The sequence below is a fragment of the Anomaloglossus baeobatrachus genome, chromosome 5 (genome assembly GCF_048569485.1).
Source record: "Anomaloglossus baeobatrachus isolate aAnoBae1 chromosome 5, aAnoBae1.hap1, whole genome shotgun sequence".
In the NCBI taxonomy this organism is placed as follows: Eukaryota; Metazoa; Chordata; class Amphibia; order Anura; family Aromobatidae; genus Anomaloglossus; species Anomaloglossus baeobatrachus.
Window position 1 is genome coordinate 559,153,931 of NC_134357.1, and position 21,765 is coordinate 559,175,695.

Below are 21,765 nucleotides of genomic sequence, written 5' to 3' on the forward strand. Positions count from 1 at the left end.
GAAGTTTGTATAGCTGCCTCAATGGCCACTTTCATTTCTTTAGACAGATGAGAGGCCACTTCTATTGCCAGTTTTTATAATCCACGTTGAACTCTTGTGGGTGCTCATTTTGGCCTGCAGGTGGTGCTATTGCCTTAGATTTTTTTTGTCTGTGCTGATCCTCTGCCTCCTTCTCCTAGTGACTTTCCAGATTGTAATAGCGTTGTGCTTGGACATTTTTTGTTTCCTTTAAAAGGGGTAGTAATGACTTTATTAATCCTCTGGGAAGACTGGCCAGCTCTGTTCCCCCTACGCTGCTGGGCTGCATTTTTCTCTAGCCCTCCTAGTCCTCCATGCACCCCTTCAGTGCCACCATCTTCTTCCTCTCTCTCTTCTCCTTCTATGTCACCTTCATCTTCCCATTGCAATCCTTCCTCTTCTGACCCCTGCATCCACTTCTCTGCAGCATCGGTGATCTCTGCCTCCTCATTTACATCCTCCACTTCTCTCCCTCTCCGGCCCAGCCTTACCATTTCTCTTGTCTGGCTACACCCCCAGCAGGCTCGCTGGTGCTATGTTTATCTCCTCCATGCCCTGTAGCCCTTCAGCATCGCCGCTCATCCTAGCTCCCTCCCTGCCGCTGGCACTCTGTAAGAGGTACGGCTCCATGCCTGCCATCCTCCAGGTCCCCGCTGTGTTACTTGCGGTGCGGCCACTCAAACGGCGGAGCTTTTTTCTGACAGATTCCACGGGGGTGGCGGGGGCTTCTCCTTTATGCCTCCACCTCAGCCAGGACCGGATCCGAAAGTCCTACAGCGATTTTTTAATTACACAGAACCCCAAAGAGCACCAACTCTGGTAGGCTGTAGTCCGTGGTAGTCAGGCATTGTCAAAAGCCAGGAAATGCAATAAAGGAACAGAATCGGCAAGCAAGTGCGTAATGAGGAAACAAAGCAGAGGTCAAATCCGGGACTGGAAGCAAGGTACAAAAACTACAGGCAGTAGGGGAGTCAAAAAACAAGCAGAGATCAGTGCACGGGAATCACAATACAAACAGAACAGGAACCAGGAATACAGAAATATCTCTGGCAGTGGTCAGCAGACAGGAGGGGGAATAAGAAGGGTGTGGTGTCTTCCCATTGGATGTAGCTGAATGATGGTAACTTGAGCTGGAAGACACACACCAACTACAGTCAGCCAGTGGTAGGTACTGCAGGTCCCAGGGAAACCCAACTTAGTGGATGAGTGGAGTCTGCGCCCACCAGAGCATCTGGTAACGGCTCCTCTCCTATCACGAGCACTATCCATGGCGGGAACACAATGTCGCCTGGTGATCGGAGCAGGAGCTGCCTCCGGTGGGGACATGACAAAGAATATAATTTTTTATCTTCTCCCATATATTTTCAATCTATTTTCAATATATTTTAACACATTTTTATATGAAATTATATATATATATATATATATTGTGATGTGATCACTGGTGATGTGCAAGAGGGGAGATATGTGTCGCTGAGACTACTGAAATCAGCGACGTAAACCCGGATGGAATACTCCAGCATATTAGGTGCTGAGAGGGTTAGTTTGTATTACCTGGGCCGGATTTGTTGTGGACAGCTAAAGAGATGGGTGGGATGGCTGTTCACCATATCTCCACCTCGGGTTGTGGTCCCAGAGGTAAAAGCCAGGCCTCTACACACACTCATTGTTCTGTCCTGTATTTTCCTGTGCTGGAGGAAGTAGTTCTGTCTTTCTGTGAATGGCCTGTGACTGAAGATAATAAACCAGATTAAAGTCGACCCGTGAGGTGTTCTTGCATCTATCTCCTACTGCAGTTGAGGGAGTGGCCCTACCACAATATATATATATATATATATATATATATATATATAGATAGATAGATAGATAGATAGATATACAGCAAAAAATAAAGGCAGCACTCGGCTTCAACTTGAAAGAAAACGCCTGTTATTGGCCCATAGGATGCAGCAACATTTCAGTCACAAGTGACTTTTGACAAAAGTCACTTGTGACTTCATTTTTTTGCTGCATATTGGAATCGGGTGAGACTGATTAGAAGGATCTTGCACCACAACTAGTTCAGTGTTGCTCCTGCTTTTGAATCGCTATATAAACTGTGTGCAGAATTATTAGGCAAATGAGTATTTTGATCACTTGATACTTTTTATATATGTTGTCCTACTCCAAGCTGTATAGGCTTGAGAGCCAACTACCAATTAAGTAAATCAGGTGATGTGCATCTCTGTAATGAGGAGGGGTGTGGTGTAATGACATCAACACCCTATATAAAGTGTGCTTAATTATTAGACAACTTCCTTTCCTTTGGTAAAATGGGTCAGAAGAGAGATTTGACGGGCTCTGAAAAGTCCAAAATTGTGAGATGTCTTGCAGAGGGATGCAGCACTCTTGAAATTGCCAAACTTTTGAAGCGTGATCACCGAACAATCAAGCGTTTCATGGCAAATAGCCAACAGGGTCGCAAGAAGCGTGTTGTGCAAAATAGGCGCAAAATAACTGCCCATGAATTGAGGAAAATCAAGTGTGAAGCTGCCAAGATGCCATTTGCCACCAGCTTGGCCATATTTCAGAGCTGCAACGTTACTGGAGTATCAAAAAGCACAAGGTGTGCCATACTCAGAGACATGGCCAAGGTAAAGAAGGCTGAAAAATGACCACCTTTGAACAAAAAACATAAGATAAAATGTCAAGATGTGGGCCAAGATATATCTTAAGACTGATTTTTCAAAGCTTTTATGGACTGATGAAATGAGAGTGACTCTTGATGGGCCAGATGGATGGGCCAGAGGCTGGATCAGTAAAGGGCAGAGAGCTCCACTCTGACTCAGACGCCAGCAAGGTGGAGGTGGGGTACTGGTATGGGCTGGTATCATCAAAGATGAAATTGTGGGACCTTTTCGGGTTGAGGATGGAGTAAAGCTCAACTCCCAGATCTACTGCCAGTTTCTGGAAGACAACTTCTTTAAGCAGTGGTACAGGACGTCGGTATCGTTCAAGAAAAACATGATTTTCATGCAGAACAATGCTCTATCACATGCATCCAACTACTCCACAGTGCGCCTGGCCAGTAAAGGTCTAAAAGATGAAAAAATAATGACATGGCCCCCTTGCTCACCTGATCTGAGCCCCATAGAAAACCTGTGGTCCCTCATAAAATGTGAGATCTACAGGGAGGGAAAACAGTACACCTCTTGGAACAGTGTCTGGGAGGCTGTGGTGGCTGCTGCACGCAATGTTGATTGTAAACAGATCAAGCAACTGACAGAATCTATGGATGGTAGGCTGTTGAGTGTCATCCTAAAGAAAGGTAGTTATATTGGTCACTAATTTTTTTAGGGTTTTGTTTTTGCATGTCAGAAATGTTTATTTCTAAGTTTTGTGCAGTTATATTGGTTTACCTGGTGAAAATAAACAAGTGAGATGGAAATATATTTGGTTTTTATTAAGTTGCCTAATAATTCTGCACAGTAATAATTACTTGCACAAACAGATATCCTCCTAAGATAGCCAAATCTAAAAAAACCCACTCCAACTTCCAAAAATATTAAGCTTTGATATTTATCTAGTCTTTTGGGTAGATTGAAAACATAGTTGTTGATCAATAATAAAAAAATCCTCTAAAATACAACGTGCCTAATAATTTTGCACACGGTGTGTGTATATATATATATATATATATATATATTTTATTTTTTTTAAACATGCAATGAGCACCATAGCGACTGGGTCAAGTTTATTCCATGGGCAGCGTTCTCGTATAACAATCAGATTAGTGAATCCTCCACCAATTCTCCATTTCACATAGTGTATGGACAGTTACCCAAAATTCAGTTTCCAGTGGCATTCACCCCCAAAAAGCCTGCAGCCGATTACCTCGTCAACACTTTCTTCGATATCTGGGCGGAGACCAACTCCTCTCTGGAGCAGTACTCTATCCGTATGAAGAGGGACACGGACAAGAGACGCCTTAATCCTCCTTCATTACACCTAGAGATAAGGTATCGTTCTTTTCTAGATACGTCTGCGTCAAGTTGTCTTCTTACAAGCTGGGTCCCTGCTTTATTGGCCCATTCGAAGTTCTCCAGCGGATTAACGAGTTGTCCTACATGTTGAAGCTCCTGGACTCTTTACATATTCCAAACTCGTTCCATGTCTCCCTCCTGAAGCCCGTCATCATGAGCCATTACTACACGGATCCAAGTATCTCTCCTCCTCTGGTCAGTGATGAAGACACCTTTGAGGTAACAGGCATCCTCACTGTGAAAAGGGTCCAAGGTAAAACCTACTTTTTAGAGGACTGTAAGGAGTTTGGTGCTGAGGAAAGGTTATGGGAGCCAAGGGAGAATCCAGTCATATGAAAATGTTTGGGCACCCCTATTAATGTTAACCTTTTTTCTTTATAACAATTTGGGTTTTTGCAACAGCTATTTCAGTTTCATATATCTAATAAATGATGGACTGAGTAATATTTCTGGATTGAAATGAGGTTTATTGTACTAACAGAAATTGTGCAATCCACATTTAAACAAAATTTGACCGGTGCAAAAGTATGGGCACCTCAACATAAAAGTGACATTAATATTTCACACCTAGGCCTGTGACTGGAACACGGGGGCATCCGCTACGTCTTTAGGAAAGAAGGTTTAATCATAATCACAGACGAGGATTCTTTACTGTACAAGCAGTGAGACTATGGAACTCTCTGCCGCATGATGTTGTAATGAGTGATTCACTACTAACATTTAAGCAGAGCCTGGATGCCTTTCTTGAAAAATTTAATATTACCAGTTATGTATATTAGATTTTATGACAGGGTATTGATCCAGGGAACTAGTCTGATTGCCGGATGTGGAGTCAGGAAGGAAATTTTTTCCCCATTGGAACTTGTTTGCCACATTGGGTTTTTTTTTGCCTTCCTCTGGATCAACATGTTAGGCTACGGGTTGAACTAGATGGACTTAGAGTCTCCCTTCAACCTTAAAAACTATGATACTATGGTACTATGATACTATTTTGTAGATCCTCCTTTTGCAAAAATCACAGCCTCTAGTCGCTTCCTGTAGCTTTTAATGAGTTCCTGGATCCTGGATAAAGGTATATTTGACCATTCCTGTTTACAAAACAATTCCAGTTCAGTTAAGTTTGATGGTCGCCGAGCATGGACAGCACGCTTCAAATCATCCCACAGATTTTCAATGATATTCAGGTCTGGGAACTGGGATGGCCATTCCAGAACATTGTAATTGTTCCTCTGCATGAATGCCTGAGTAGATTTGGAGCGGTGTTTTGGATCATTGTCTTGCTGAAATATCCATCCCCTGCGTAACTTCAACTTCGTCACTGATTCTTGCACATTATTGTCAAGAATCTGCTGATACTGAGTTGAATCCATGCGACCCTCAACTTTAACAAGATTCCCGGTTCCGGCATTGGCCACACAGCCCCAAAGCATGATGGAACTTCCACCAAATTTTACTGTGGGTAGCAAGTGCTTTTCTTGGAATGCCGTGTTTTTTTGCCTCCATGCATAACGCCTTTTTGTATGACCAAACAACTCAATCTTTGTTTCATCAGTCCACAGGACCTTCTTCCAAAATGTAACTGGCTTGTCCAAATGTGTTTTTGCATACCTCAGGCGACTCTGTGGCGTGCTAGCAGAAACGGCTTCTTTCGCATCACTCTCCCATACAGCTTCTCCTTGTACAAAGTGTGCTGTATTGTTGACCAATGCACATTGACACCATCTGCAGCAAGATGAAGCTGCAGGTCTTTGGAGGTGGTCTGTGGATTGTCCTTGACTGTTTTCACTATTCTTCTTCTCTGCCTTTCTGATATTTTTCTTGGCCTGCCACTTCTGAGCTTAACAAGAACTGTACCTGTGTTCTTCCATTTCCTTACTATGTTCCTCACAGTGGAAACTAACAGTTTAAATCTCTGAGACAACTTTTTGTATCCTTCCCCTGAACAACTATGTTGAATAATCTTTGTTTTCAGATCATTTGAGAGTTGTTTTGAGGAGCCCATGATGCCACTCTTCATAGGAGATTCAAATAGGAGAACAACTTGCAAGTGGCCACCTTAAATACCTTTTCTCATGATTGGATACACTTGCCTATGAAGTTCAAAGCTCAATGAGGTTACAAAACCAATTTAGTGCTTTAGTAAGTCAGTGAAAAGTAGTTAGGTGTGTTCAAATCAAGAAATTGATAAGGGTGCCCATACTTTTGCACCGGTCAAATTTTGTTTAAATGGGGATTGCACATTTTCTGTTAGTACAATAAACCTCATTTCAATCCAGAAATATTACTCAGTCCATCAGTTATTAGATATATGAAACTGAAATAGCTGCTGCAAAAACCCAAATTGTTATAAAGAAAAAAGGTTAACATTAATAGGGGTGCCCAAACTTTTTCATATGACTGTATTAATGCCACTTTTCTCTTTAAGAGGCTTCTAGAAACGGGGGGTACTTTAACGCTCGTTCTGGCATCCCGGAGCTGTCCTGCCCACCTCCCCTGGTGGGGAACTGCACTCTCAGTTTTCCAGCTGCGCAGCAGTGACTGCTCTGTCACCTGCTCTGTTCCCGAAGACAAGATGAGCGTGAGCATCCTAAGAGCACTCCCAGGAGGCCTGTGGAGCGTCCACATGCCCCAGGAGGCTGAAGTAGGGACTGAGGATGGAACAGCCACCACTGAGTTGCCAAAAGGAGTGATTGTGCTGGTGTCCCTGCCAGTAGAAGAGGAGCAGGACAGTGTTGGGATGCCACTAAGGGCATTACAGAAACCCAGCATGTTGATTAGACACGACTTATCTTTTGTGAATCCATGCTGGTTTTCTGTTATTATATTATTCTATGCAATATATTCTTGCATAACATCTCTTAAAATGCCCTCAAAAACTTTGCACACCACTGATGTCAGGCTTACTGGGTGGTAGTTGCCTGTATCCACCCTCTTGCCTTTTTGAAATATTGGTACCACATCAACCATTCTTCAATCCTGAGGTACCAACCCTGTTACAAGAGAAACTAAGAAGATAAGATACAGCAGTCTGTCAATTACTTAGCTCAATTCCCTCAATATCCGTAGATGAATGACATCTGGCAAACTTGCTCCATTTATGTTCGGTATCCCCAGTTACGAAGACATAGTCCCTTTCTATATGGTTAAGCTCTTCCCTTAATTTGTTGAGATCAGACTTCCTAAAGTTTTAGGTTTTTGCCTTTCCTCTTTGTAATGTTCTACTAAATATTACATTGAAAGTTACCATACTATGGTCACTGCTGCACAAGTGCTCCCAGACTAGATGTGAAATGGTTTCTCGTTTATTTAACAGGACTAGATTCAGCAAATTATCTCCTCTGGTCAGTTCATCTACTAACTGGGAAAGGACATTGTCATGAATTATAGATAATAATTTTCAGGTTTTAGCACATCTTAAGATTCTATGTCCCGTTGAATGTCTTAATACATGCAGAGTCTGCTAAATTTTCCTGAAGGTCTTTTGCAGTCAGGCACGGGTTCTGATTTGCAGCTCTAGAATCCTATGAGCAGCTCTCACAGAGATTTTGCTTATTGTTCCAGATCTTATCTTGATGTCCACTATTCCTGTTCTTAATTACATTTCAAAAAGAGGAAAGGACAACTTGAAAGTGCTTTCCTATCTTCTTGTAGACTTCTCCTGCTTTGTGATCCTCCACCATTTTCATTGTCAGAGTGATAGGCAGCTACTTAGAAGAACCCATGGTTGCTGTTTTTTGGCCAAGTTTAGAGGAGGCTGAGTTTTTATAAAGCTGTGTTACTTGCATCACCTGGCCAAATTGCTTTACTGTTAACAATAACAGTAATTTTGATGAGGAGTGTCCAAATTTTTACATGCCACTGTAAGCCTTTCATCTATAGAGTCTACCTGTTTTTCCATCTGTTAGGCCTCTTTCACACGTCAGTGATTCTGGTACGTTTGTGCTTTTTTTTTAAACGTACCAGAATCACTGACATACGCAGACCCATTATAATGCATGGGTCTGCTCACACATCAGTGATTTTTCACTGACCATGTCTCCGTGCAGCGTTCACGCGTGTCCGTGATTGCCGCACGGAGACATGTCCATTTTTTTCTGGCATCACTGATGTCCCACGGACCACGCAGTGGTGTGATCCGTGAGACACATGCCAGAAAAAAACGTGCTTTTAAAATAAAAATTATTTTTACTCACCTGGCTCCAGCGATGTCCTCTGCAGCCCGTGCAGCCTGCTGCTTCTGAGCCGGCTCATTACTGTCGCGCATATTCATGATGCACGACACAGCCGACCCGGAAGCAGCTGCTGCGGGGGTCAGCGCCGGCCGGATGCTGCACCGCGGGAGCGATCAGCACCATGGAGAGCGGGAGCGCGCACAGGTGAGTTAATCTCTAAGTGCAATCACGGGTCACGGAGAAAGGAGCCCGGATTGCACTTAGACAACCCACGTGTGCCGTGATTCACGGCACACGGAGGGACATGTGCGTGTTTTACACGCCAGTGAAAAACGTCAGTGTTTTTCACTGACGTGTGAAACAGGCCTTAATTGTCCATTTTTTGAGCAGCACCAACCACAGCTTCACAGACTTTGTTCAGATAGGTGACTGTTTTCCTTCCCTGTAAATCTCCCTTTTAAGAAATTTCAATATGGTTTAGGTCCAGTGAGGAAGAGGCTATGACATTATTCTTCTATCTTTATGGTCTTTACTGGCAGCCGATCAGTGGAGACTTCACTTCGATATTTTGATGAAGCATTGTCCTGCATAAAAATCATGGTTTACTTCTAAGATGCAGACTTTTTCATGTACCACAAATTGAAGAGAGTGTCTTTAAACTATTGGCAGGTGATTTGGGAGTTGATTTCAGTCCATCTTCAACCCGAAAACATCCAAGTAGTTCATCTTTAAAAATCGCAGCCAATAGTAGTACCCCACCTCCATCTTGGTGATGTCCGAGTCGAAATGGAGGCCTGTGCCTGTTTCATACCATAGCAATTTCCTTTAGTAGTTCAACCACAGTTACCAAACAAAACGCTCACTATCTTCGGGTTATATTTGACACAGAACTTTCCTTTATTTCCCGTATTCAATCATGTGCATTTGTGACCTGCATCCTAAAAACATCACCAGAATCCTACCTTTTCTCACCTTTGAAACTGAAAAAATGCTGACTGTCGCTATTAGGCCACGTGCACATGTTGAGTATTTGGTGAGGTTTTTTTACCTCCGTTTTTGTAAGCGAAAACCAGAAGTGGGAAAAAATGCAGACACGGAGCACGTGTTTCTATTACAATTTTCCTCTGACTGTTTCCAGCTGTAGCAGACCCTCTCTCTCTCTCGGGGCGTTTCCTTCAGAGTGGCTTCAATACCTCTGTTGGCAGAGGAGCAGCTTCTCCACACTGGTTGCTTCTCAGACATACACACTCTCTGTCATGTGCCAAAACATTGCACTCCATTTTAGAAGTCAGCAGTAGTGATGTGTCGGTCGCGAACGATCCGACACAAAGATCCGGCTCCCTGCTGTGAACGACAGGAGCCGGATCACCAGTGTGAGACACTAAAACATGGGTCCCCAATTCCAGTCCTCAAGGGCCGCCAACCGTGCATGTTTTCAGGATTTCCTTAGTATTGCACATGTGATAATTGAATCACCTCCCCAGTTGATGATTCCAACACCCATGCAATGCTAAGGAAATCCTGAAAACATGCACTGTTGGCGGCCCTCGAGGACTGGAGTTGGGGAACCCTGCACTAAAATATCTAAACGGCTCTTTTCGCAGCTGAAGCCCCACCCACCCGTGGCTAAACTCCGCCTACTCAGCAATCTAATTGGACGTTTGTAAGTAGGCGGGGTTTAGCCGCGGGTGGGCGGGGCTTTGGTGGCGTTACTATAATCTTAAATCTTTTTGGTGAGCGGAGCCATGGGAACCGGATCACCAAAAAGAGCCAGACTGCCCATCACTAGTCAGCAGTGACACCTCTAATACACCCATGGGCGGAGTATGTGGATAGCCAGACCCACCCATCTCTCCAGCCATCCATGATACTGGGGCAGATGAACACCATACTAAGAACCTGTGGCACTAGAGGTACCAGCATGGAGTTGCAGAATCACAACACTTCCGTGGTACATACTGACCATTCACAATTAGGCTGGTCGCCTTGTCACATGAGGTACAAAAAAATCACCAAATACTCAACGTGTGCAAATGGCTTTTTTCATTCTCCTCAGGACTACTGCAACTCTCTACTGATAGATCTGTAATGCTCTGGAAAACCAGGTAGATGTACACATAGGCGACCGCACAACACCTTGCCCACAAAGGGTTAAATCAGCCGACCTGAAACCCTAGTCACCCCCCTCGGGGTAGGACAGACACACCAGTGGGCGGGACCAGGCGGTTAGGAAATGCCCACCTAGGGGTCTAGAGAACCCGGGGTGGGAAAACAGATAAGATAAGAGGAGATTGACAAACGTCAAGATTGGTGCCCTGACATACTGGCTAGGTGGCAGACGGTAGCCAGAGTCTGCAGGAGACGGGAAGACAGCTGCCGGAGATCCGAGGTGGACCGGAGCAGGGTTGTAGCCCGCTGGCACCGACACCGGAGAACCGACCCGGAAACCGTGTGTACAGAGGGGGTACTTGGACCCTGAAGCCAGGACCGGCACAGATGGCCTAGCTCATTAACCAATTGAGGGCAGAATTTTAGGTCCTGTTCCAACCTAAGTCCCGAAAAGTAGACAACCACCCACCGACAGGGATAGGGCAACCGCCAGGGCCCATAGATCCCAAAGGTCAGCGTCAGATGGGCACGGCTTCCAACCAAAGGACCGGGAGTGGACTCCCGTGTTTCAAACCGGGAAGTCCTACCTACAACACACTGAGTGCAGAGGAGAGAGACTTTGACTACCAACCCGGGTGTGGGATCAGATACACCCGTCTGCGGCAGCCGGCCACCATCACCTTGGTTTACCACAGGACTTGTGTGCTTTATTCGACCGTGAGTAACATCCCCGTCCTGGCCGGGTGCGCCGGCCCCTGCAATCACCATCCTCAGCATAGAGACACTGGGCCCCGGGACATCCATCCCAACCCACGGAGAGGTTAACATTCAGTTGCCAGCCCAACGTCCCAGGGAGCCCCACAATGGCAGCGGTGGTGCTACATCTCTCCACACACCGTGGGGGGGGCGTCACAGACATTTTACAACCAATCTCGTATAAATACGTCCCCTTTTATTCAGAGTGTCCGCGTGACCCCCGGGTCTGGAGAACCCCTCGAGCCGTACCGTAGATCCGGATCCGAGCAGCACCGGCTGCTGGCATGGGGGCGGCATAGATCTCTCTCTTGACAAACTTTCTTCTTTCTAATCCATCTTTACTGCAGCAGCCAAGGTCATATTTCTGGCCAGCTGCTACACCGATACCCTCACCTTGTCCCAGTCATTGCAGTTGTCACCCATCCACTACAGAGTACAATATAAACTGATCTCTCTCACTGATAAAGCTCTCCACAGTACTGCATCACCATACATCTCCTCACTCACCTCTGTCTATTACCCTACCCATGCACTCACTACTGCTACTGATCAAAGACTAACATCCTCGATAATCCGAATCTCTCACTTTCGTATCCAAGACTACTCTCATACTGCACTTGTTATCGGAAATGCTCTATCCAAGGCCATCCGGATAATTGACGCTATCCACAATTTCAAGTGTGCCCTAAAAACACTACCCCAGACACCTTGATTAATATTGCTAACGCACCAGGGCAACCTGGAAAATCCAGGGTGAAAAGTCAAAATTGGAGCAATTAATGGATGTACCAATTCTGGTGCTACTGCAGGCTGCTATTTTTAGGCTTGGGCCACATAACCATGGACCTTCCAAGTTTAATAATACTGCTGCAGCTTTCTGCTTTACCTTGGCTGATTATCAAAGTTAGGGGGGACCCCACTCCGTTTTTTTTTTTTATTATTTATTTATTAAACCAGCGTAAAAAACACCCTCTAGTGCCACATGAAATTCAATAAAGGGTGCAAGTGTATGCCTGCTCAAATCTAAGCTGTCCCTCCTACGTCAGCTCTCCCTGAATTGCAGTGTGCCGTGCATCGCGTCCCCGGGTCTTATACAAGACCCAATGATGCAATGAAGCAGGCCAATCACAGTAATATAAGTAGCCAACATGGCTATGGCATTACTGTGATTTATAGGCAAACCCCGCATGTTTAGTGGCTGCAAAACATGCTGGCCGGGGACTGGAACATGGCACTCAAGCAAATCATAGACACATGGCTCCGCACATGTCGAACACACACTGCTCCACACACATCATACCCGGCGCAGACCGGGGCGTTCGGATCCGGGATGGTTGTGGCTCGAGGGGTCCGGACCCGGGCTCGGCACTCACTCTGATCCTTAAAAGGGGATTATTTACAGGGGAGAAGTTCGTGACGCCACCTGCGGGTTGCAGTAATGGGAGTACCGCCGCTGCTGGAAGGAGTACCGGGGCAGATGGTGTGAAGCAGCAAGGTGTCAGTACCCACGCAGGAAGGGAAGGCCTCGGCATCTGGGGTAGTTTGGTGAGATGTTTGGGAGCGCAGGGTGCAGGGGAACCAGATTACTCACTGTGGGTAGTCGTGGTGCAGGTTGAGTATTATAAAGCAGAAACTCACACGGAAGATAAACCAAAGACTCTGTGCATCACAGTCTCTACAGGGAAGCCCGTCCAGGTGTCCGCTCCCACCGGTGTCACTGGGTAATCCGGAGCTACCTACGTGCACAAGTTAGTTCTTGGTGTGGCCCCGCTCACTATGTTTTAGTGTAGCTGTGCTCTTGATGGATGGCACTTGGGATTTTAATGGGCCGCGTTACTGGAAAGCCCTATCCCCGCGGTGTACTGTCGCCTTCAATCTCTGAGCTCCTAGGGAAGTTCAAAAAGAGACTCTCCCTCCCAGGTTAATTATCAGGATGGATGAACCTGCTCCTGACCTAGGGTCCTGTACCCCGTCGTGGTCGGTACCGGTCAGTTCTCTTGGATTTCTGATACCGACAGTCCTCCTAGACTATGTATGTCCGTTGCACCCTTCCAATGTCCCTGCCACCGGTCCCCGACTCCTCTGGTCCCGGACCACCGTCTGCGACCCAACCTTGGTCTAGCTCCCTGGGAACTACTACTCCCCAGCTCCTCACTCTTTGAGGGCTCTCACTACTCTCTCGACTCCCCTGAACTGACTGGAACTTCCCTCCCACCAGTCTGACTGACCCCTAGGTGGGTGGCCTTATTCCGCTTATGCAACCCACTGGTGTGTCTGACAGCTCATGGTGTGAGGTGTGATTGGGATTTGTGCTGATGTTAGTGACACCGGCTTCTTAAGAACCTGGAACCAGGGAGGGTGGATCCTGCACCCTTGGTAAGGATTGCAGTACCCTGTGGCACCCTGATATACTCAAGGGCGCCACACACACACTGGACCATGATGCTCCCACATGTCATACACATGACTCTGCTCTGCACACATCGTCCATGCACAGCTCCACTCTGTACGTGCACAGTCTTGCTCAGAACACATCGATCGTACACGCACAGCTTTGATGCATACACATGGCTCTACTCCATACACACACGGCTTTGCTCTGCACACGCCGTTCACTAACAGATCTGCGCTATACACACACGGCTCTGCTCTACACAGATCATACATGTACAGCTCTACTCTGTACACATTGTATACGCACGGTCCCGCTCAGAACACATCGTACACGCACGGCTCTGCTGCAGACATATTATACACGTGGTCCGCTCCGTACACACTGCTTTGCTCCGCACACGCCGTAAACATATGGCTCTGCTCAGTCCACGTTGTTGAAACACGGTTCAGCTACATATGTATTGTACACACATGGCTATGCCCCGCACACATCATACACACATGGCTCCGCTTCGTACACGCTCAGTTCTACTTCGGTTACATGGCACTGCTCCCTACACGTCGAATACACGCGGCTCTGCTCCGCACACCTTGTACACACGCGGCTCCACTCCATACACACTGCTCCACATACGTCATACACATACAGCTCCGCTCGGTACACCTCGTACATACACGGCTCCGCTCGGTACACCTCGTACACACACGGCTTTGCTACATCCACACTGTAAACCCCTCCTGGCCCCACACATAAACTTCCCCTCATCCAGCACCTGACACCCAGCACAGCAGAGTCCTGCATACACTGAGGAGCTGATCATGTGACCCCTGACTCCTCCCCTCCATGTGACATCATCACAGGTCCTGGAAGCACAGAGCAGCCATATATCTAGTGTGCGGCTCTGCAGGTGGAGGTGTGTGGAGATTCCCCATTACTGGGCTCAGGCTCCATACACATTAGATGCTGGGGGAGAACAGTCGCTCGCTCGGTGGTTTCTCCCGTATACAGGGACGCTCGGCTGTCGGCTCCTGTGTTCTCTATTCGTTGCTGTTTTTCTGCTGGAGGTAAAAGATCCGACTGTGGAGAATCCGACAGCCCGGACCCTTCCCCCGACATCCTCTGCTGTGGAGAGTGCACAGGGGGCGCAGCAGGCGGATTATAGAGTGTGGTTGTGTTGTTCTCGGGCTGATGCTCCTGTGTTTCCTTCAGTCTCTGATGACATCACTGCAGCTACGTCATTGGTCACAGCGGTGATGTCACTATGTATGACACGTGATCACTGTGGCCCTCGATTGGCTGTAAGTCATGTGACGGTGACATCACTGTGACCTCAATCACTGAGGATCCGTCCTGACCGGATATTAACCCTATATTTCCCTCCACACACAATCTACACATTCTGTCTCCTCATATGTTTCCCCTTATTATCTCCAGTAATGATTATTATTTATGATGGTATATCTTCATCTTTTCCCCTTTCAGGAACCCGCAATATTGGATCCTCTCTGGAGATTTTTTTATGCGACAGCGTGAGGAGAGCACCCTAAGAGAATTCTCCTGATTGCCCCGTGAAGGATGGATATGGACAGGGACAAGATGGCGGAGAGGATATTACACCTCACCCTAGAGATCCTCTTCCGGCTTACTGGAGAGGTGAGAGATTCTGATGACGTCACATTACACCATTCTTATCTATGGGAATAACAGATGCACAGAACTGGAGAGGTGAGGACTCTGGAAATGTCTGGAGTGAGATTTCTTACTGTGTCTCTCCATAACCAGGATTACACAGTAGTGAAGAAGACCTCTAGTGAGCGCTGTCAGGCCCCTGTGTCTGAAGGATGTGGAAGACCCCTGAGCCCAATCACGGGGCCTCCACCTCACCCCCCGATACATGAGGCCATCAATGACCAGAAGATCCTAGAACTCACCTACAAGATGATTGAGCTGCTGACTGGAGAGGTGACACTGCTGGGAATGCTGGGACATTATACAGTAACGCTATGAAGGGATCGGGGGATAATGATATCATTGTATGTGTCAGATTCCTGTAAGGTATCAGGACGTCACCATCTATTTCTCCATGGAGGAGTGGGAGTATTTAGAAAGACATAAAGATCTGTACAAGGACGTCATGATGTGTGTTCCCCAGCCCCTCACATCACCAGGTAATAGACAGGACTAAATACACACGGCCTATAATTATCTGTATGTAAGGAATTAATTCAGCCCCTGTATGTGTCTCCTCCAGGTCTATCCAGTAAGAGGACAACACCAGGGAGATGTCCCCGTCTTCTTCTCCCACAGGACTGTAATGAAGAAGATCCCAATGATCATCAGGTAGATGGAGATAAGGAGCCATGAAATCTTCCTATGATGTGTAGACGGCTGTGAAGGTCTTGTGCTCAGTCTTGTTTTATCCTCCAGTATTATATGTGTTATACTTGTGTAATGAGAGCGGTGGAGATGGCAGGATTAGAGCTGATCATAGATGGGACTTCTCCATCTGTCTGTGACTTTTACAATATTTGTTTCAGGGGGAAGATCTGCCCCATATTAATACTACAGAGACATATGTGAGGGGTGATGAGCGGAGTAAAGAGGAGATTCCTACAGATAACCGCCCAGGTGAGTAGTGACCACTAAATGCAGAGAAGTCCCAGATTCTTCTCATTCAACAGCTGCTACAATGTGGGACTGAAAACAAGGAACAAAACTTGCCCTAAAGATAAGGTGTAAGAGTTTTCAGTGTTAATCTCTTTATTACTGACTTTGTGGATAGGATTGTGCATAAAGCTTCATTTTTTGATGGTACAATATTACAAAAAGATCTGGATAAGATGTCAGAATGGGCAGATACTTGGCAAATGAGATTTAATGTTGATAAATGTAGAGTAATGCACCTACGACAGAGTAATCCTATTGCTGCATATACATTAAATGGAAATAAACTCAGGACTACAGAACAGGAGAAGGACTTGGGTATTCTCATTACAAATAAGCTGAGCAGCAGAACTCAATGTCAGGCAGCAGCTGCTAAAGCAAACAAGATTTTAGGGTGTATAAAAAGAGAGATTAGATCCCGTGACCTCATCGTATTGTTACGCCTTTATAAGTCACTTGTAAGGCCACATCTGAAATATGAGATCCATTGTTGGGCTCCACATTTTAAAAAGGATACTTAGAAGTTAGTCAGTTCAAAAGCAGCAACTAGATTAATACAAGGAATGGAGGCCTGCCATATGATGAGAGGTTAAAGTTGGATTTGTTTAGCTTAAAAAAAAAAAGATGTCTCAGAGGAGATCTCAATTATATGCATAAATACATGTTTGGCCAATACAAAGGACTGGCACATGACTTATTACTTCCAAAGACAATACCAAGAACCAGGGAGTATACCCTGCGAGTGGAAGAAAAGCAACTCCGGCAGCTAAATAGGAAAACCTTTTTTTACAGTTTGAGTCATGAGACTGTAGAATGCCGACCACAAGAGGTAGTAATGGCAGATACTATAACAGCTTTTATAACAGGGCTGGATGATTTCCTCAGTAATAAGAATAATGTTTATTTATAAAGCGCCCACATATTCTGCAGAGCCTTACAATTCAGAGGAGACATGTACAGACAATATGAGACATTACAAAATAACAAAATTCAACAGATACCAAGAGGAGTGAGGGTAATGCTCGTAAGCTTACAGTCTATGAGGAAGCAAGCGAGACACAAAAGGTAAATTGGAGGGAAAAAAAAAATCTTGTCATATATGATCTTGCCATCAATATAATAGGGGATTCAAATCCAGCTGCATAAACCAGTCAAAAGCCAGAATTTATACAAGTACAGATACAGAGTGTAATAAAGTACATGAAGAGTAAAGCAACCAGAAGCTACAAGGGACAAGAATTGGAAATAATTGAGGATGTCAGTCGTAAGTCATTAGCAGAACGGAGGGCACGAGTAAGGTGATAGACAGAGATGAGAGAGGAGATGTAGGGTGATGTGGAGCACTTTGTGGATGAGATTGATAAGCTTATATTCTCTGTAGTGGATAGGCAACCACTCCAGTGATTGGCACAGAGCAGAGGCATCAGTGAAGCGGTTGAAGAGAAAAATAATCTTGGCTGCGGCATTCAGGATGGATTTGAAAGAGGAGAGTTTAGTAGTAGGGAAACCAATTCGTAGAGAATTGTAATAATCCAGGCAAGAATGAATAAGAGCGACAGTAAGGCTATGTGCGCACTGGGAAATGAAATTTCCTTGCGTAAATTCCGCAGGCTCTCAAAGATCTTATCACCTGCGGAAAAAATCCGCACCCAAATCCGCACCCAAATCCGCATGCGGATTGTCGCGTTTTGTTGCGGATTTGGTGCGGATTTGGTGCGGTTTTTCCGCAAGCTGTTCCCTGCGTGATTTTTACATTAGATTAGGGAAAACCCGCAGCTACCTGCGGAAAAGAAGTGACATGCACTTGTTTTTGCTGCGGGATTTCCGCAGCAAAACATGCAGCTGTCAAATTTTGCCTAGTGCGCACAGGATTTTTTTTCTCCATAGGATTTGCTGGTGATTCACTGCAGAGATGTTATGAACATTTTCTGCAGCGAAACATGCAGCAAATCCGCGGAAAATCCGCGGCAAAATCCGGTAAGTGCGCACATAGCCTAAAAGTTTTTGCAGAGTCAATGGTAAGAAAAGGTTGAATTCTAGAGTGGTTTTTGAGGTGGAGGTGACATGAATGAACAAATGTGGGGAGTGAAGGAGAGATTGGAGTCAAATATAACCCCAAGACAGCGGGCGTGCTGCTGGGGAGTCATGGTAGAACCACACACAGAAATGGTAATATTGGGTTTGGGAAGGGTAGGAGAGGGAGGAAACATGAGAAGGTTAGTGTTTGACAGTTTCCGTTTTAGATAATCATAGAATGGTAGAGTTGGAAGGGACCACAAGGGCCATCGGGTCCAACCCCTCACAAGTGCAGGCTTTCCTAAATCATACCAGCTATATGTTTATGCAGTTTCCTCTTGAAGATTGCTATTGAGGAAGAGTTCACCACCTCCCATGGTAGCTTGTTCTACTCCCTGGCTGCCCCCACTGTCAGAAAGTATTTCCAAATGTCTAATCTGAATCTCCTTCCTTAAGTTTCATCCCATTGCTTCTTGTGCTTCCTTGTGCTAATGAGAATAGGGTAGTTCCCTCTGCACTGTGACTTCCTTTCAGATATTTGTCGACTGCTATTAAGTCTCCTTTAAGCCTTCTCTTTTTCAAACTAAACATCCCTAGTTCTTTTAGCCGTTCTTCATATGGCATGGTTTGCAGACCATCTACCATCCTGGTTGTTCTTCTCTCGACTTGGTCCCATATATCGATATCTTTCTTGAATTGGGTCGCCCAGAACTGTACACAGTATTCCAGGTGGGGTCTGACCAGGGCAGAGTATAGGGGAATAATTACCTCTCTTGATCTAGATTCAATGCTTATCTTGATACATTCCAGAATTTTGTTGGCCTTTTTAGCTGCATCTCCCCATTGTTGGCTCATGTTGAATCTAGGATCCACTATTATGCCCAAGTCCTTTTCGTCGGTGCTATCACCTAGTTCTATTCCTCCCATACTATATAATGCTTTTTACATTTCTTTTACCCAGATATAAGACTTTGCATTTGTCCCTGTTAAAAACCATTAAGTTCTCCTCAGCCCATTGTTTGCATGTGTCTAGATCCTTTTGAATACACTCTTTCCTCTCTAGTGTTTGCTACTCCTCCTGTCTTAGCATCATTTGCAAATTTTATGAGTTTCCCAATAATTCCATTATCCAGATCATTTATAAAGATATACAGCACTTGGCCCAGGACAGACCCTTGCGGCCCCCGCTTTTGACTTTCCTTCAGGTTAATGTGTATCCATTTAGTATTACTCGTTGCACCCGATCATTAAACCAGTTGTGAATCCATCAAACTGATTTTTTTTGTCCATTCCATACTTGATCATTTTTTCAATGAGGATGTCATGGGATACTTTATCCAATGCCTTACTGAAATCAAGGTATACTATGGTATATCCACAGCATTTCCCTGGCCCAACCATCCAGTGACTTTGTTGTAGAAGGAAATCAGGTTGGTCTGACAAGATTTATTGGTCATAAAGCCATGCTGGCTTTGGTTTATTAAGGACTTCCTATCCAGGTACCTAAGTAAATATTCTTTGACAATTTGCTCGAAGATTTTTCCTGCAATTCCCTGGATCCTCCTGTTCCCCCTTTTTGTAGATAGGAACCACATTTGCCATTTTCCAATCTAGAGGGACTACTCTTGTTTCCCATGACTTATTGCAGATTATGCAAAACAAGAATGCCGTGGAGACACCATCACGTTTCTCAACGCTGGCAGAAAACTAGTCAGGCCTTTCACCAGGAAGGAACAACCACGGGAAGGGCAGTCTCCAGTCAAGGAAACCGCCTATGCCAAACATGGTATCCATCCACAGACAGCTGTTTCAGGGTATTTGCCCCTCATCAGTGTGGAGTAGGAAACTGGCTAGAGGGAGCAATGCCTAGTAGAAGACTACATAGGTAAAGATGGTTGACTTCGGGGAGATCAACATCCAACACCGCGGAGACGCCATCACGTTTTTCTCAACGCAGTGACACTAGAACAAGGCTTTCTGGGAAAATATGCAAAACAAGAATGCCGCGGAGACACCATCACATGTTTCTCACCGCTGGCAGAAAACTAGCCAGGTCTTTCACTGGGAAGGAACAACAACGGGCAGGGCAGTCTCCAGTCCTGGTGTTGGCTAGAGAGCAATGCCTAGCCAGTTTCCTACTCCACACTGATGAGGGACAAATGCCTCGAAACAGCTGTCTGTGGATGGATACCATGTTTGACATAAGCGGTTTCCTTGACTGGAGACTGCCCTTCCCATGGTTGTTCCTTCCCGGTGAAAGACCTGGCTAGTTTTCTGCCAGCGTTGACAAACATGATGGTGTCTCCGCTGCATTCTTGTTTTGCATATTTTCCCAGGGGGCCTTGTTCTAGTGTCACTGCGTTGAGAAAAACGTGATGGTGTCTCCGTGGTGTTGGATGTTGATCTCCCCGAGGTCAACCATCTTTACCTATTTATTGCATATTATGGCAGCGGTACTATTATTTCCTCACTATCTCTTTCAGGATTCCAGGGTATAAATCATCTGGACCTGGGGACTTGGTTTCCTTTAACTTGGCTAAGAGTTCTAATATCAATTCTTTGCTTATTGTCAACTTGGGCTCCTCCTGACCATCACTTCTATCATGATTATTGTTGATGCTTGCATTAGTTTTTTGGGAGAAGACGGATACAAAATACGAATTTAGTATCTCCACCTGATGTTCCACCTTGTTGACTGTTTCACCTTTTTAATTCTGCAGGACTCCTATGGTCTCCTTCACTTTTCTTTTGCTTTTAACATACCCCCCCAAATTTTTTTTACCTTACTCTTGGCTAGTGTTGAGCCACCCCCTTAGTGTTCGAGTTCGGTTCGGTTCGTCGAACGGTGGACACCTTCAAACCCCATTGAAAACAATGGTAGGCAAACACAAACACATATAAACACATGGGAAAACACCTTCTAAGGTGTCCAAAAGGTGACAAACAAGACACCACAAACACATGTAAAAGTGACAAGTACATAAACTCATGCGAAAACAAAAGAGCTGAACGAGTAAAAGGAGGAAGAGACACAGATATAGGAGTATCTGCAAGTGAACATCGATCCCATTACTGTGCAACTTGAGCCTTGCTCATTTTGGGCTTCCAATCTGGAAAAATGGCCTGAGCTTGCCACTTACGCCTTGGGGATCTTGTCGTGTCCCGCAGCCAGCGGTTTCTCTGAACGTGTCTTCAGTGCTGCTGGTTGTGTGTTGACACATAAGCATCTGTCCACTGACAATGTGGACAGACTAACGTTCATCAAGATGAACAAATCAAAACAAAGGACTTTTCTACCCCTGTGTCATCCTGGGGAGATGAAAGGCTTGTGGATTTTTGATGGTGCTTCATGCAAATCAACATTTTAAGTTTGCATCTGTGGGACAATTGATGCCACTTAAGTGTTGTCCGGGGCCCAATTTTTGGAAAAAAGGGAGACTCTGGTTGGAGTCCCTTTGCTATGTTTTACATGATTTTAGAAGGGCGTGACATGCCTAAGAGGTTGACTTTCAGCATCTGCAAGCTGTTGGCTACAGAAATGCTGCCTTTCCACCCTGTGGACACAGAGGATTTTCGAGACCTTATGTCCATTGCAGTGCCCCAAGAGCAGATG

General features: G+C 45.5%; 1 protein-coding gene across 1 annotated transcript in view; it reads left to right on the forward strand.

The window, feature by feature from the left end:
* Positions 1 to 14,371: 14,371 nt before the first annotated feature.
* LOC142312346 (uncharacterized) overlaps positions 14,372 to 21,765 on the forward strand; it is a 336,924-nt gene continuing 329,530 nt past the window's right edge. Inside the window, 4 exon segments of the mRNA XM_075351283.1 lie at positions 14,372 to 14,536; positions 14,955 to 15,125; positions 15,255 to 15,434; positions 15,517 to 15,640. Of these exon segments, the coding sequence (XP_075207398.1) occupies positions 15,048 to 15,125; positions 15,255 to 15,434; positions 15,517 to 15,640 (382 nt within the window). The 5' untranslated portion in view covers positions 14,372 to 14,536; positions 14,955 to 15,047.